At 38.4% G+C, this 15,518-nt stretch overlaps 1 protein-coding gene across 6 annotated transcripts in view; it reads right to left on the bottom strand.

The window, feature by feature from the left end:
* Positions 1-15,518, bottom strand: part of KAT6B (lysine acetyltransferase 6B) — a 182,090-nt gene that overhangs the window by 29,872 nt on the left and 136,700 nt on the right. For all 6 annotated transcript variants that reach the window (XM_061405394.1, XM_061405393.1, XM_061405392.1 and 3 more), the window contains 4 exons: positions 14,810-14,925; positions 12,734-12,875; positions 9,400-9,561; positions 6,144-6,237 (listed from right to left, as the gene is read on the bottom strand). In XM_061405394.1, coding sequence (XP_061261378.1) covers positions 6,144-6,237; positions 9,400-9,561; positions 12,734-12,875; positions 14,810-14,925 — 514 coding nt within the window. The remainder of the gene's footprint in view (positions 1-6,143; positions 6,238-9,399; positions 9,562-12,733; positions 12,876-14,809; positions 14,926-15,518) is intronic.

The raw sequence follows: 15,518 nt of genomic DNA, 5'->3' as shown, positions 1-15,518 counted from the left end.
ACCTGGAGTTTCTTTTGTTGTACCCTAAATATCTAACAGGATTCTGTACATGCTCACACTTTTGAATATGCTCTTTCCTCCCCTGAATGTTTTCACTTTAACGTCTCATGCCACGAGCTCTCAATATCTATTGTAGAAACACACTGTCCAACAACTGATGTCTCCTCAATGAACTTAATTAACCACCCAGCAAGAGCTGTGTCTTCATTTCTCTTGCTTGTGTTTAGCTGAATGTAGGGTTTCCCAATCAACAAGGTTGAATGAAGAGGTAAGAAATGAATCTTCTCTCATCCTTCTTTATCATCCAGTTTAGAATCAGATAAATGCGTTTACACAAACACACAAGTACGTGCTTTCGCCAGCCTGTTTCACCACTCCCTGGCACAATGTTCTGCAACCTACTGCTGAATCAGCTGTTTTCCCTGGGTCTCTCCTGGGTCAGCACAGGAGCCTGGGTTTTGCATCCTGCTCCCCAGGCAGGGTGTTGGCTCTGCGGGCCTAAGTAAAAGACAGTGCGTCACTGCCCACCCATTGCCCCACCAAGCACAGTCCTAACAACTGAAAGTGTATACAGCAGATTATCACTGCTCCATAAGTATCTGTACCAAAAGAAACAATGAAAGGATAAACAGAAACTAATAAGATTGGTGACCTGAAGGAAAGGCTCAGGAATGGGGCTGAGGAAGGAGTAACACTTCTTTGAGTATACCCTTTCATTCAGTTTCAACTTTGAAAATCATGTTCTTCTATATTCTTAACATTTGAAAACAGTTGTACTCAGGTAAAGCCATGAAGAACTATATACAGTTACTGACCTCTCATTAGAAAGTCTGTTTTATACAGTGATGTGATTAGCAATCCTAAAATGATTTAATGTGTATTCTAGGACTAAGCACATTAATAAATATACTGTAGGTAATGGAAATCAGGTTTCTCACTACGAGAGAGCTGCAAACACAATAATACGGAAGGATAGACGAAAACTCTGCAGAGGTGTTGATCTGAATGCAAAGCTCAGTGAACTCATAACAGGGATGTGTGTGTGTATACATACACATACATAAACATACTCTCTTCTTTCCTGGTTCTTCCTCCTTGAGAGGCCTTAGAAGCAATGACACCCAGTAGCAGTATGGACACCTAAGTGCTCAGATCTTGGTTTTTACACTGTTTTTCACCATAAAGAGTTAAAGACTTTTTAAATAGAAATGTGTGATTCCAGGGCTGGGTCAGAGAGAAAGATGAATTTGGCACATCATGTTTGTTGTACCAGAAAGTAAGGAAGGATCAGATGTGTCAGAAGGACACAGGCGCCAGTCTGAAGCAGTTCGCACAGAATAAATCTGGGGCAATCTGAATATCAAAATAAATAATGGCAGCTACAGGTTATAATCCATAGAATAAAATAAAAATTCATTAAGTAATCCATAATTATATAAATTAAAGGATAATGAGATAAATGAAGTGATTATTTAACTACAAAAATTAATAAAGGAAGCTCTGGGCTTCCCTGGCTGCTCAGCTGGTAAAGAATCTGCTCGCAGTGCAGGAGACCTGGGTTTGATCCCTGGGTTGGGAAGAAGGGAACAGCTACCCATTCCAGTATTCTGACCTGGAGAATTCCATGGACCATATAGTCCATGGAAGAGTCACAAAGGAAGGGCCACAAAGAGTCAGACACAACTGAGCAACTTTCACTTTCACTCACTTTCCTTACAGCAAATATCAACAAGTAAGTAGATGATACATTGGGACTTTAAAAATCATTATCTGGTAACTACAAAAGTAATAACTGTTTTAGATAAGAATCATAAATAAACACTAAAAGTAGTAGGTAAAATTGAATGAGAAACAGGATATTTACTTAATTCCAAAGTATTTCTTACTAGGATATTACTGATTACAAAGGGAAAAGTGTTATTCTATAGTGAAGAAATCTGAAAGGCATCATCCTACACCAGTAACGGGACAAAGAAATGATCATGTGATCCTGCTGGGAGGTGCTCGGGAGGACCCAGCGTCACTTCTGTGTCTTCCCGCCAAAACATCGAGAACTCCAATCTACTCATGAGGAAACATTTCAAACAAGCCCAAACTGAGGGACAATGTGTAAAAAAATGGTTTGTATACTTCAAAAATGTCAAGGTAAGAACAAAACAAAACAAAAAATGACTAAGGTGTTATTCCAAATAACTCAAGAGATATAATAACTCAACATGCGATCCTGGACTGGGGAAAAAAAATTTTTCCCCCCCTGGAAAGGACATAAGTGAAAACTGGCAACATTTGAAATTTGAACAAGATAGGTAGATTAGATAACAGATAATGCTGAATCAACATTAATTTCTTGGTTTTGATAATTTATGGTTTTGTATGAGAGCATTTTTTTCTTTTTTTAAAGAACACACTGAAATGGTAAGGGTAGAAGTGCAACAGGTCTGTAATTTACTCTCAAATGATTCTGGAAAAGACATACAGAATGACAGAGGGGATGGAGGGAGCAAGAGGAAGACTGAGAACAATAAAGCAAATGTGACAGAATGTCAGTATCTGGGGGTCTGGGGTGGAGTAGATGGGAACCTTCCTCTGAGTCTGAGAGTACTTCAAAATTGAAGGGAGAGCAGTAAGCTGGCAAGGCACGGCTGGGGGGCTCTGGCAGCAGGGACAGGGCACGGCCTGGCAGAGACACGCTACTGCCTCACCCTGGGAGACCTGGAAGCAGGAATCACAGAAGTTTTGAGGGAAGGGGGCTTCTCTGGAGTTGTGAGATGCCTGGTGTGGATGGAGAGTTGTATGTATATGTGTGTGGACACAGAGAAGGGGAGGACTTTGAAATTCTCTAACTGAGGGAGAGAGGGAAATCTTAGAAAGCAGGAGAGAAAGAGAAATAGAGTATCAGCTTCAACCCATGACAAGTCACTCCTTCTGCTATCCACTTCTGACTGAAGTTTTGGGCAGAGTTACAAACCTATGAGTTGGCTTTGAGCAGACTGGGAGTAGGTGCCCTTAGTCACTTGGGCCAATCTGCAGATGACCTCTGGGCAAGCCCTGCTCTGACACATCCCAGACAAGCTGTCCTAGGAAGACACACACAGTAACGTTATTCCAAGGACAGCATTTGGTCCTGGGATGACCATGCCATCTGTTGAGAGCAGTGTTCAGAGCTTTAGAGTCACAGTTCTTTATATTCACTCATCATTTTGTGCCCATGTCTATAATTCTGTGTGCCAGTGGGCAGCTGGGCAGTGAACAGCTTTCTTTCTACTGGTGTCTTGTTTTAGCTTCCTGAACCAGTAGTTATTATAAACCAAATAGAGATTTCATGCCTTACAACCTTCTTTAAATTACTGAAAATACCTGCCCAGACCACAAGACCCTCAGGCTCATGTACAAGTAGAGATAAAATAAATTTAACCCTTAAAAGGTTCCTTAAAAAAAAACAGAGCAGATTTTAGAAAATCTGTAACTCCGGTTATCTGTTTTGCCCTGAGTTCTGAATTATAAGGTCGATAAGGATTATGCGAGGTCATGGGGTTTATCTCCTCCTTCTGCAAAAGACTGGATCTAATCATCACAGAAAGATATTTATCTACTATTATTTTAAGTAACTCCAAACGAGGAGAGGCTATCAATTTTGGCAGCAGCCTACTCTATCTTCTTTAAAACGTGTGCAGCCAAGGAATTATTTTTTGGTTTTAAATTGAATTTGTTTGGTTTATACTAGTCCCCATTTTCTTTGAGCGCTATAAAATTCTTCCCCTGATCTCCTCTTCTCTGAAGAAACAGCACCAATCCCCTTTCAGCTTTATTCAAATCACTCACCATACTTCTTAACCCACTCCAGTGCAGTGATGCCAAGGGTACATGAAAGAGAAAATCTAAAATGACACCTTTTAGCATTGCATTGCCTGGCTGCACCCTAATGGATGGCATTCATCATGATGGCTTTGAGCCATCCAGATAGATTCCACTGTGTTCCCTAGTTGTTTTAAAGAACAGAGTAGACTCTAATACAGTTTTCACTAAAATGGTTAACATACAGATTTGGCATGTGTTCCTGGGTTGTTATTTTATGCAGAAGGCCTCTGTACCAGACCATGCTGAACAAATAAGTGGCTACTATATTTAGAGACCTGCATTTTTACCTGGTAAGTACCAGTCCCTTTTAAACTTTAGGTAGACAATCATCATGGGCAGTGACCATATCACTTTGGAGATTCCATTCAAATGAGCAAAAATACATCTAATGCAGAATACTGAGTGCTCTGCCCTGCTGAATATAAAGAAGGTATCCAAGGAGCTTACAGCAAGCTGGAAGCATGACACTTGTATCAAATAATTACTACAAAAGAATGAATTGAATCTAAGTGCTACACTGCAGAGATATAAAGCCAAGAAAAAAACAGGATGTAATTCTGGGAGATGGGATCAAAAAGAAGAGGCTGGAGGCTCAAAAGGGAGTAGATATGTGTGTATACTTACAGCTGATTTAGTGGTTGTGTAGAAGAAACTAACACAACATTGTAAAGCAATTATCCTCCAATTAAGAAAAAAATAAAAAGGAGGTTCTTGAGCCAGTTCTTAACAATGGGTAGGATTTTGAATAGACTGAGGCTAGAAAAGGAGGAAGTGGTCATTTAAGGAAGGCCCAGCAGAGACAATGGAAATATGGGAACCTGCTCAAAGTATTTGAGGAAATGGAGGTTAATATACAACATAATACATGAAAAAGCCCCAAAGAGAGGCTGGAACTAGCTGTTGGAAGATCACGAATACTGAACTAAGTAGCCTGCCTTACTCTGTAAGCATGCAAATGCTATCCAAAATTCAAGGCTCAAACGGCTGCGAGGCATACCCAAAATTATTAGGGACAACTTGTGAACAGTGGCCACAAAAAGCTCCAAAATAAAACAACTGGATTTGCCTGTAGAACACATTACAACTGGGGCTGTAAAATAAAATGGTGAACTTCTGGTAAGACGACCTTTCGTGGGATAACTAGATCAAGAAAGAAGAGTAAGACTAAGGTAATGAATTAATGACTAGAAATATCATCTGAAAATATAAAAATAATCAATTAAAATACTTCAAAGAAGAATACCATCTTTCAATGTCAATAAATTATACAAATCAGCCCAACACTGCTATATAGTTATTTTTTACACCCAAAATTTCATATTTCAACATCTAATAATATAGATTTAGACTCAACATGTCACTTCGTGGTTTTCCTTGAGTATATTTACATTTTGGTTTTGCATCTGATGTACCTTATGAAGATTACATGATTTGCTGTGTTTTCCTTCTTTCAGTTTAACTCTGGTAATGAAGAAGCACACAGTTCCTAGCAACAGATTTTCACATGGTCAGAAGTGATTACTATCATAAGATACCTGGTCTTCCTGTTACCCGGATAGTTTGAATAAAATCTCCAAATGCAGCCTTAATACTGTATTTACACATCCAATCTAATATAAACAAAGGAGGAAATAAACAACCAACTTTCTTTAAACATTATTTTATGCATACTTTAAAGTAGTATTCCGATTTTCATCAAGGAGACTCAGCAGATACAATGTGTATAAAAAGTATTACTTGGGCAACCTCTAAATACAAACATTTCCATAGTAATTTCCCTAACAGACAAGGGAAATAAACAAAACAAGATATTTATTTCTACTAGAGAGGCTCCAAGGATAGGCTACCTATAGAATTGTTTTTCTCAACAGAAAAATCCCTGTTTCTGCTCTGTACTGCACAAGATTATAGGCAGAATTTCAGAAAGCTGAAAATCCTTTTAAATAACACTTCCTCTGGCTTTAATCACAAATAATTGCCTCTTTTGGTGCTAATGAGCATGAGCCTCACAGAATGGAATGTAATTCTGCCGGTTCATTCAGGGTAATGGCTTTGTGAGCTGGTGACACTGCTAGAGATGGGGTCTCAATTTCCTAGAGTACAATAGTGAGCAGCAATACATTTTTCACTTGAGGAAGATTTTCTAACCTATGTAAATATAAGTAGAAAACCCATTATCTGTTGATAAAAACAACAAAGTAGGTTAAATAAAGTTTTAAGTACTGCTCTCCTTTAATAGCCATCAGCTCCCTGGATCATGAAAGTAAATACAGTACTTCACTTACTGAAATCAATGAGAAACCGTCCAAATCCTTGCCTTTGGTGCTGGGGCATGATCATTATGCAGGAGACATTATACTTCTGCTGGCAAAGTTTTTCCTGAGGGGAGGAGAAACAGATCAAGTATGTCAGAGCGCTGCTAAAGCGGGCAATTCCCTGCACCTGCCGCTGTCCATATACCACGGTCCACTGAGGTGAGCCGACGTGTTGGGTCAGGATCAAGCAGAATAATGCGACCATCTTAATCAATCAAACTATCAGCCAAAAACAAACTACGCACTCCAGGCATGCCTCTCAATTACGTCTTTATTCTTGAAAGTCAGCACCATGAAATATGAATAAAGAATCCAAGGAAATGTGAGTCAAATGAAACAGCACAGTATGGAAGAAAGGTTTTCTACGCTCAAGCAACCTGGGAGATGGGCAGAGGGGGTGGGGGAAGATCCAGAGAGTCACCCAGCGGGATCAGTTAAGAACACCTTGCTAAAGGCCACAGTGAAACTAAAACAGTGTCTGTGTGGGAAGACTTGCACAATACATTTCTCTTATGAATAAACAGTCAAAGTAAAACGCTGGAGAAATAATCTATATTTCAAAGAAGGACAACAAAACAAAAAAGACAACAACAAGAAGAAATCCCCAAGCCTCCAAACCAAAGTGAGGCCAACATATTACCAACAGTCTGAAACCAGGAGGAAGACTGGAGAGAATATAGTGGAAATGGTTCTTGTAGTTCAGGGAAAATTTGCAATGTTCATGGGCTATGGCATCAGAGCAGCAACATTTTCTTCACAGTACATAGAAGCCGCCAAAACCTACACAGAGAAGACCTGGAAAAGGCTTTTGAGGTTGTGAATGCTCTGGCCAACTATAAACCACAAATTAGATTAACCACAAATGGTACTAACCACATCAAAGAATTACTTTGGAACACCCAGATCTTTAATGAACCTATTTGAAAGATCACAGGAAATGGTGGAGGAAAAAACACTACAGGGCAGCATTAAAGATTTCTTTGTGAAAAAGATGTGCTCCCAACTTTTGCACATTTGGAGCTGTCTGTGGAGTCTCCAAGAAATGACAAGTAAGAAATCCTGTATGTCAATTTTCCTAAGAAACCGGACGGTCCCATCACTGGATGTGTGCACCCACGGCAAGGATTCACATAATTAGTCTGTTTTGCAAAGTCAGACAAATGGGTCACTGTATCTAAAATGAGGGGTACTCTGAGCTAAAGGATTCATCCTTGACACAAGTCTTTTCTCTATTCCAAACTATTTTTACCTGTATGGCATTTTTGGAAATCTAACCCCAAAGTGGTCCTTTCCCCTCATCCTTGCCCCCTGCCTTTAAACACATGTTACCACAGCTAAACTCTAAACAACTGCTCCCTCTTTCCTTCCTGTTTTGAGTCATCATGCTTAGAAAGATATATGCATGTAATGATTTACACTAAACTTTTCTAGGTCATCTCAGCCATCCTTTGGCTATAACATCTAGAATTTGGTTTAATCTCAAAGGGCCACAGTCCTTTAAACTCCAACCGAGATGTTAGAATATGGCTTAATTTGCATCTAGTCTTTTAGCATGGCTGTTTTTTAGATTTTCTTTTACTGCACTTGCAAAGGATATTTTAATATTCCAAGTATGGTAAGAAATGACAGCAGTTGCTGCCATACTATAAAAGAAACAGTGACAAAATGAAAAAAGTTTAGCTTGTTCTAAGTAAAATGTTTGGTGAAGAAAATGGCAACCCACTCCAGTATTGTTGCCTAGAAAATTCCATGGACAGCAGAGCCTGGCACCCTATAGTTCATGGGGTTGAAAAGAGTCAGACTGACCATGCACGCAAATAAAAATGTTGGGCGCCCTGTGACAAAGAGGACTCAAACCCCAAGAGTTACTGTGAACCAAAGACCTAGAGGTCAATTCAACATAAGGCAGAACAATGTCAATGGGCATCACTATTTGTTTTAAAATGCAGATAGATTTAAAGAAACACCATTTTCAAACAGAAAGGACAGTCATGACCATTATTCTTTTTAATTCTTTGGAGAAAAAATTAAAAATTCTTTTAAATTCTTTGGACACATCTATATATACAGAAGGTAAAATGTTCTATAAATTATATAAATTTCCTAGCTATTGCTTTCCCTTGTATTAATTCTCTATCATCTGTAACCTATTAAATTTAACAGTCTTCTTTTTCATTTTAGAGCTTTACCAAATACATGGAGTAAAATGGTGAGGCCGTTTCCCATGAGTGCTGTCACTTATTCCTGTTTCTGTTTATGGTCTCTGGGTTGTTTCTTAAATTTAGAAAAACTTCTGTATGCAAAGTTTTGACCTTCCATGAAAACGACAATTCCATTAGGTGTTCCATTATGCAATAGTAGATTAATTAAAATTCACTTATCACCTAATATGTAAACATATATCATAAAATAAATAAGCTATAGGATTTGGAGCATTTATATTCTGCCCTAGAAATCTTATAATTACCATCCTAGCATATTAAACTATTTCCTAAGTACCTAAGAAAATTTAAGGTTAGCCTGATAAATATCTCCAAACTCAGATTCCTTTTATTGCATACAAGTTAATGTATCTCAGAAGCCTTTGAACAGAAGAATGTGAGATAATTGCTCTGAACCACGTGAAAAAGACAAACTATGGCCACTCAATATGTCAAGGGCTCCCCTATATTAATAGCTGGAGATCCTTAGGCTTTCTAAAGAGGAGGCTACTTCAGATCTTAAAACAGTAGCACAGAGAGTAACAGACGAAAGAGTAAAACCAGCCGTTATACCAGCTTAACTGTCCAAATGCCAATGTTCCAACTCACTGAGACACTGAAGACCACAGAGGGAATGCAACAAGGAGAAAAGAGAATTATCTTTTAAATGCTACATTATACTGAAACCTTCATGTTGATACCACTTAGGAGGAAAAGGGCACTAAGCTTAAAATTTAGAACATGAAAGATGCTAGGTGGTCTGCAAGGCAGCAATTATAACATTACGTGAATGCTGACAGTCAACACAGCTAACAGTGCTGAGGTCTTTTACACACTTCCTAGGCACAATGCTCATGGTTTTTGTGTGTGTGTTTTTCTTCATGAGCTCTGAATAAGAATCTGAGCTTTTCAGAAACATGTCATTTATTCAAATTAGAGTCATAAAAAGGCCCTGTTTGAAGAATTGGACTCTACCAAAAACATTCTGAAAAAGAAAATGAAGGTCATACTGGCTCTTGTTTTACCTTAGAGAAGTATCCAACCAGATGACAGCCCTTTTCATCATTTTTTGTAAGGACATAAAAAAGGAATGGCTCGACATCATAATACAATGTTTTGTGGTCCAGGAAGAGCTTGGCTAACAGGCAAAGGTTTTGGCAATAAATTTTGCTCATATTCCCATCAACCTAGCAAAGAGAAACAGACAACATTATTTAACATCAAAATACCACTCAATATAAAACTGTTTCTTTTATATGGTATTTTGGAAAGCATATACTTATTTTTTCAAATCCCAAACTAAACAATTAACATACTCCATTAACCAAGAAAGTTCACCAGAAAATAGCTGTCATTTGGCAAATCAGAATTCCACCTTTTCTCTTAAATTGGGGTAAATTTAAGGCAGCTTAAATTTCTCTTTACACTTCCTGAAGAAAGGCCACACATTGCTAACAAAGGAGTAATTTTTATTTACTATTTATTACAACTAAAAAAATGAGTAGGCATGCCTTCTCTATTTGAACCAAGTAAACCTGAATTAAAGAAACGTAAACCAATCAAAATGCTGCTTGAGTCGGTTAAACTTTATGTTGTTTCCAAAGGGCTTCACATAAAAATAAAACAAACTATATTATTCTGATTCCTCAGAGACGTGGATGCACAAAAGAGGCTTCCATTTTGGTTTTATCCCAAGCATCATTTTAAATATAATTGGAAAAGATAAAATTTCTATGTTGGGAATACTTACAGAGAAAGTGAGATGAATTTTAACCTACAGTGAGTACCATGATTACAGTCTACTTCTCTTCAAAATAAAAGAATCAAGCTGTGACACTGATGGTTACAGACAGGAGGCGAGGCATAGATGCCAATTTCGTTGATCAAATGTAGTTACTTGTTGAAAACAGAAAGCACAGCAGATTCAAGAAGAATTTCCCTAGCACTTTTCTTACGGGAAATGGATATTTGCTAACCAGAGCTCTTGGACAATGAACTTGATCGTTCTTGAGTCTCCTGTGGACCACACCAGTTCTCATAATGCACAGATTATTTTTAGACTTCATATAACCATTTCCCTTGGATGATACCTAGGTCCCACACATGGCAACATGATCAAATATGGGCAACAGGCACAGAGGATACAATTCTCTCTTTAATTAAAGTAAGTTTTTGGGAGTATGGTCCTTTTGGAAATGGTAGTATATTACAAAAAAGAAAGACAGAGATGTATGTATCCCTGAACCAGAAAAATAGAGAGATGACAACGCTGAAAAGTCTTACCAGTTGTGAAAGGTCTAAAATGACATGCTTTCAAGAGGGATATAGAAAAGATAGGAAAGTAGTAATCTGTGATTATTATTCATTTATTTTATAAGTTACTAAGGATACTGCAAAGACAAAAGTTTCCCACATGCTATACTCTTAGTATTAACTCAGATTCTAAAATAGGGACCTTGGCACTTATCCAATCCAATTCCTTCAATTATTTTTATGAATAAAAAATTTACAGATCTGCTTCTGATTTTTCCCTTCTTATCTATGTATGGTCCCAAAGTACCTACCCTGAATTAGAGCATTCTCATTAGCCTAACAAGATTGATTCTCCTACCCCGAGAAGACTTTTCCTGAATTTATGAGAGGTTCACCCCCTCTGGCAGAGTTATGCTGATTTATTTAACAATTACTTAAAGCCAACAATGTGTTCTGTCCTTTGAGAAACAATGAGACACTGATTTTCATTTTATTTTGGTTAGAAGAAAGCTTCCAAGGCATCAAGGAAGGAGCCAACAGTTAAGTTGAACTTGTGACATTCATTAATTAAGCTTCAACTGAGAACAGCTCTGTTGTCTCAACTGGTTGGGGCTGGCCTGTTAGCATCCCAGGATGAACAACAGGACAGCAACGGGCATCTGCCTCTCCCTTTAGCCCAGTGGTTCTCACTGTGGGTGATTTTGTCCTTCAAGAGACATTGGCTGTCTGGATATTCTGACTGGAGGGGGTTTGGTGCTACTGGCATTTAGTGGGTACAGGCCAGGGATGCTGCTAAACATCCTACAATGCCCGCTATACCAAAGAATCATCCAGCCCAAAACGTAAACAGCCCCCAGGGTGAGAAACCTTGTGCCTCCCGTTTAGTAAGGACTAACACATCAAATCTTCCCAGCAACAAAACCCTTCTCCCTTCAAGCTTGCCAAGGGAGCCTGATTTAACCAGGAGGAGGGGCTTCAGAAAGATCATAAGACACAATACACGTGTTTCTCTGGTGAGTCTTGGGAAAAAGCAATGGGCCCAAGACTGTCTGAGACAGGGAGCCTGATCCAAGAGAGAAACCTAGGCATGACCCTCCCCTACATTAAATTCAATGCAAGACATTACAGACCAGAATTATAGAGAAATGTGGGGGTAGAATAATAAATTTCTAATCTGAACAACTCCGAAAAAGAGAACCCTAAAGTAAAACTATTTGGGAGAAAGAGGAGCTCATATCTGCTGTGCAGGGAAGGCTTGTTCTGAGCACTCAGGAATGAACTCAATGACTGAGATGTGTAACAGAAAGGATAATAAGGCAGGGTGATGGAAGTGGTCAACCAGAGTAAGAGAACTGAGAAGGCCTGTGAATAGGCAATAATAGCAAAGAAAGGCATGGACTCTTCAAGGAACAAGTGACTCAGCTAAGCTGGATCCCTGAAACTGACAACAAAACATGATCAAACAATGAAACGATATACCGGCAAAGATCTTCTGCTACTAAATCACTTCTGAAAACACAACATGTCTTCAAGAACACACAATAACAGACACATGGCCACACGGGCTTCCTGTGAACAGCAGAGTTCTCCAGGGGTGGCCACCTACCCAGACTGGGAAGGGAGGGAGTCCCAACATCTGCTGAGGTCTCACCAAAAGGATTATCCACCCTGCCAAGAAGTGGATGGAAACACAGGTGGTTGTGTATTGAGGAGATATGTACAGCTGCTCAATTCCCTGGAAGAGTGAGCACCTGCCAGACACTGGCTGGAGCTGCTGAACAAAGCTAATTTCTCCTGCCAAAGAGAGTAGAATTTACAAAGAGCTAAGGAGATCATAAATTCACTGGTGAATATATCTGGTGCAGACAGGGATTTGGGAGAAGACAAAAAAGTTAATGTGATGAAGTAGGAATTCATCATCAATCTCAAAGGTTGCTTAACATGGTTAGAAAAACACTTCAAAATATGGAGATATTTGAAAAAGCAGTCTGAATTTCAGTGCCAAAATTGAATAAACATTGTACCTTCTATGAACAAATCAGTACATAGTCAACAATTAGAAGCACTAGGTTTCTAATGCTGAGTTTTTTATTTACACATGCTTACCTCAAATACTGAAAGGTCTTTCCTTCGGTAAATTTCATTTGCTGGAGGATGAAACCATCCACATTTCTTTGAGTGTCTTAATAAAATATTTTTACTTTTCATATATTTAAGACAGAATTCACACAGGTAAAGCTTTGGTAATCTGTTGAAATTTTAAAACCAAAGAATATAATCTGATTGGTTATTCCTTTCAGGGGGAAATATTAAACATTGTTCAATTCTCTCTAAGCCACACAAAGGCGGTATAATAGTATCTGAAAGAAGTAGTTTAAAAAGGAAAAAGAAAGCCAGTAGTAGATAGAACGTACAAACTTCACATTATTTTTCAATCTGATAGTATTTGCTGTCTTTACTGTGCAAAAAATCATTTCTTTCCTTAGAAATGTCCTACAGAAAAAAGGTTTTCAGACTTGGAACTATGACTCTAAAAACAATGGCATCCTGTCATCCATGTATATTTTCCAAATTTCACACTTAATGTCATGATTTCAATATTACATATAATCAGTGGTGTGTAATGATAACAAATCTTTTCAGAGAGAAGTGAACTCATTATTTTTAAAGTGATCTGTGTACTTATAAGACAGGGAAGTCCTAGAATTTAGCTGTCTCCATTTCTTATGGATGAGGTAACTTTAAGGTTACTATCAGTTATACACAATCTAAAGCACTAAATGCAGTCAAGTCAAATGACCTTATCTGTTCCTACCAATTCCACTGACTCTGAGTAACATTAGACAATCAGCTTTCTCACGTCTGCTGAGTTTTTCTCCTCCTTAGAAATGATACCATTTTGTTAACCAGTGCCCTGCTGTGCTTAGGTGGACACTACTTGTATTTAAAAGAGAATGCCTGGAAGCATTCTCAAGGGCTTTGGGATATAAACATGGGGAGAAGGATTTTGGGGAGAACTAGACAGACTCATCATGGAAATCTCAAATCTTGGATTCATATACAAAATGTATCCAAAGCTCTCAGAACAACATGACTTATGATTATCCATACATATAAAAGCTCATTGGTGTTTGGTGTTTTTCAAAAACTGTTTAGGAACACGGAGCTGAGCAATATAAACTGGGAGCAGAAACCAAAACCCCTGACTCTTAGTCTCCCACTTAACTTCTAGAAATCCTCCCCATTTTCTCCAGTTAGATGACTGGGCAGATGCCCATGAGAAAGAGAAAAGGGTGATATCTATTCTAGAAGAAAAGTAAATTTGTGATTACCAAACTTTGCAGGCTAAAGCATTTGAGAAGATACTAATGAAATATGCCCTGACATACCTGAAGGAAAAAAAAAATCTGTTCACAAAACACCCATTTTTAGATACATTAATTCAAGACAATTTCACAGCTAATCTTAGTTCAGGACAAAAGAAAATCCTAGTACCATTATTTTGTCTTCATTTTTAGCAAGTTAGTCACAGATGGCTCTAAAAGTCAAGCCTCTGAAGGCTACCCACTCCCACCTATTTTCTTCCACATTCCCTTCTCTTGCTACCCATGCTAAGAGCTAAGCCGCTTTAGTTGTGTCTGACTCTCGCGACCCTGTGGACTGTAGCCCGCCAAGCTCCTCTGTCCATGGGATTCTCCAGACAAGAATACTGGAGTGGGTTGCCAATTCCTCCTCCAGGTCTTTTGTTCTAATTTACGTTAAAAAAAAAAAGAATACTTGACAATAAAATGCCAGAAATCACGAGATAAAACTAACAGGCCTAATTAGGAAAATGCAAAAGGCAACCAAGAAGAAACTACCAAATACTTTACAATGGCTACATTTTTTTTTCTTGATTTGGTTTCTTACACAAACAATATTTCCCCAGTTAATCAAGAGCGAAAAAAAAATGGACTGGAAGTTTAAAGACGAAATTTACAACAATGGTGTAACTAAGGAGCATACGGTGTTTCTCGAGAACAATGACTGCTATAAGGTGCTGACAAACGTAATAGTTTTGGAAACACCTGAAATTGACACTCAAAATTTACGTCTTAAAAAATCACCTAATTTCAGTTTTAGAGGGCTCCTTCCTACGTGTGAGACGTCAAGGCTGCACACCCGCCAGGCTTATTCCATTACCTTGCATATTCCTGTGGGTAAGGCGAGGAGTACCAGGTTTGGATTTCATATTTCCCAAATTCTATTACAGAAGGGTACCGGCCACAGTCTTCTACTCCACTTTCACACTCTATCTTCTGTCAGAAAGAAAACAAAATAGAAGTCTCAGAAGAGGATTTCTTCACTTACACTTTGGTTCTTTCACCAATGGATATGAAAATCTACCAATGCTAACCATAATTGTGAATTTTCATGTTGTTGAAAAAAACATTATAGGCCCTTGTGAAACAACAGTCAACTTTGTATCATATTCATATATAAACACTCTTAAGAAACAGTATTACCAATATAGGAAAAAAGTGAGTACCTGTTAAAACATACAAATGTCTATGAACAGTCAATAATCTGCTACAGTGTATTAAATCTGAGGAAATTCTAAGATGATGCGGCTATTACACACTGTCACACTGTTAACAGTTCCTATTTCTCCACCAAGTAACATTTACCCCAACTGTAATTAAATAACCAATTTGAAGTCTGCAGTCTGACACCCATCTCCTTTTACACTCATGCAGGAGGTTAGAACTTTGCCTGCCTGATTCATCGGGACATTCCCAGGATCTAGCCCAGTGCCTGACACAGCCAAGACATGTCCTTGAATGGAAAAGCCAGGGTTACTGGGTTGGATAGAACAGGCTTTAGGTTTAGCAGTAACTTTCAGGTAATTTCT

The sequence above is a fragment of the Bos javanicus genome, chromosome 28 (assembly GCF_032452875.1).
Source record: "Bos javanicus breed banteng chromosome 28, ARS-OSU_banteng_1.0, whole genome shotgun sequence".
In the NCBI taxonomy this organism is placed as follows: domain Eukaryota; kingdom Metazoa; phylum Chordata; class Mammalia; order Artiodactyla; family Bovidae; genus Bos; species Bos javanicus.
This window is presented reverse-complemented; position numbering and strand designations above follow the sequence as displayed.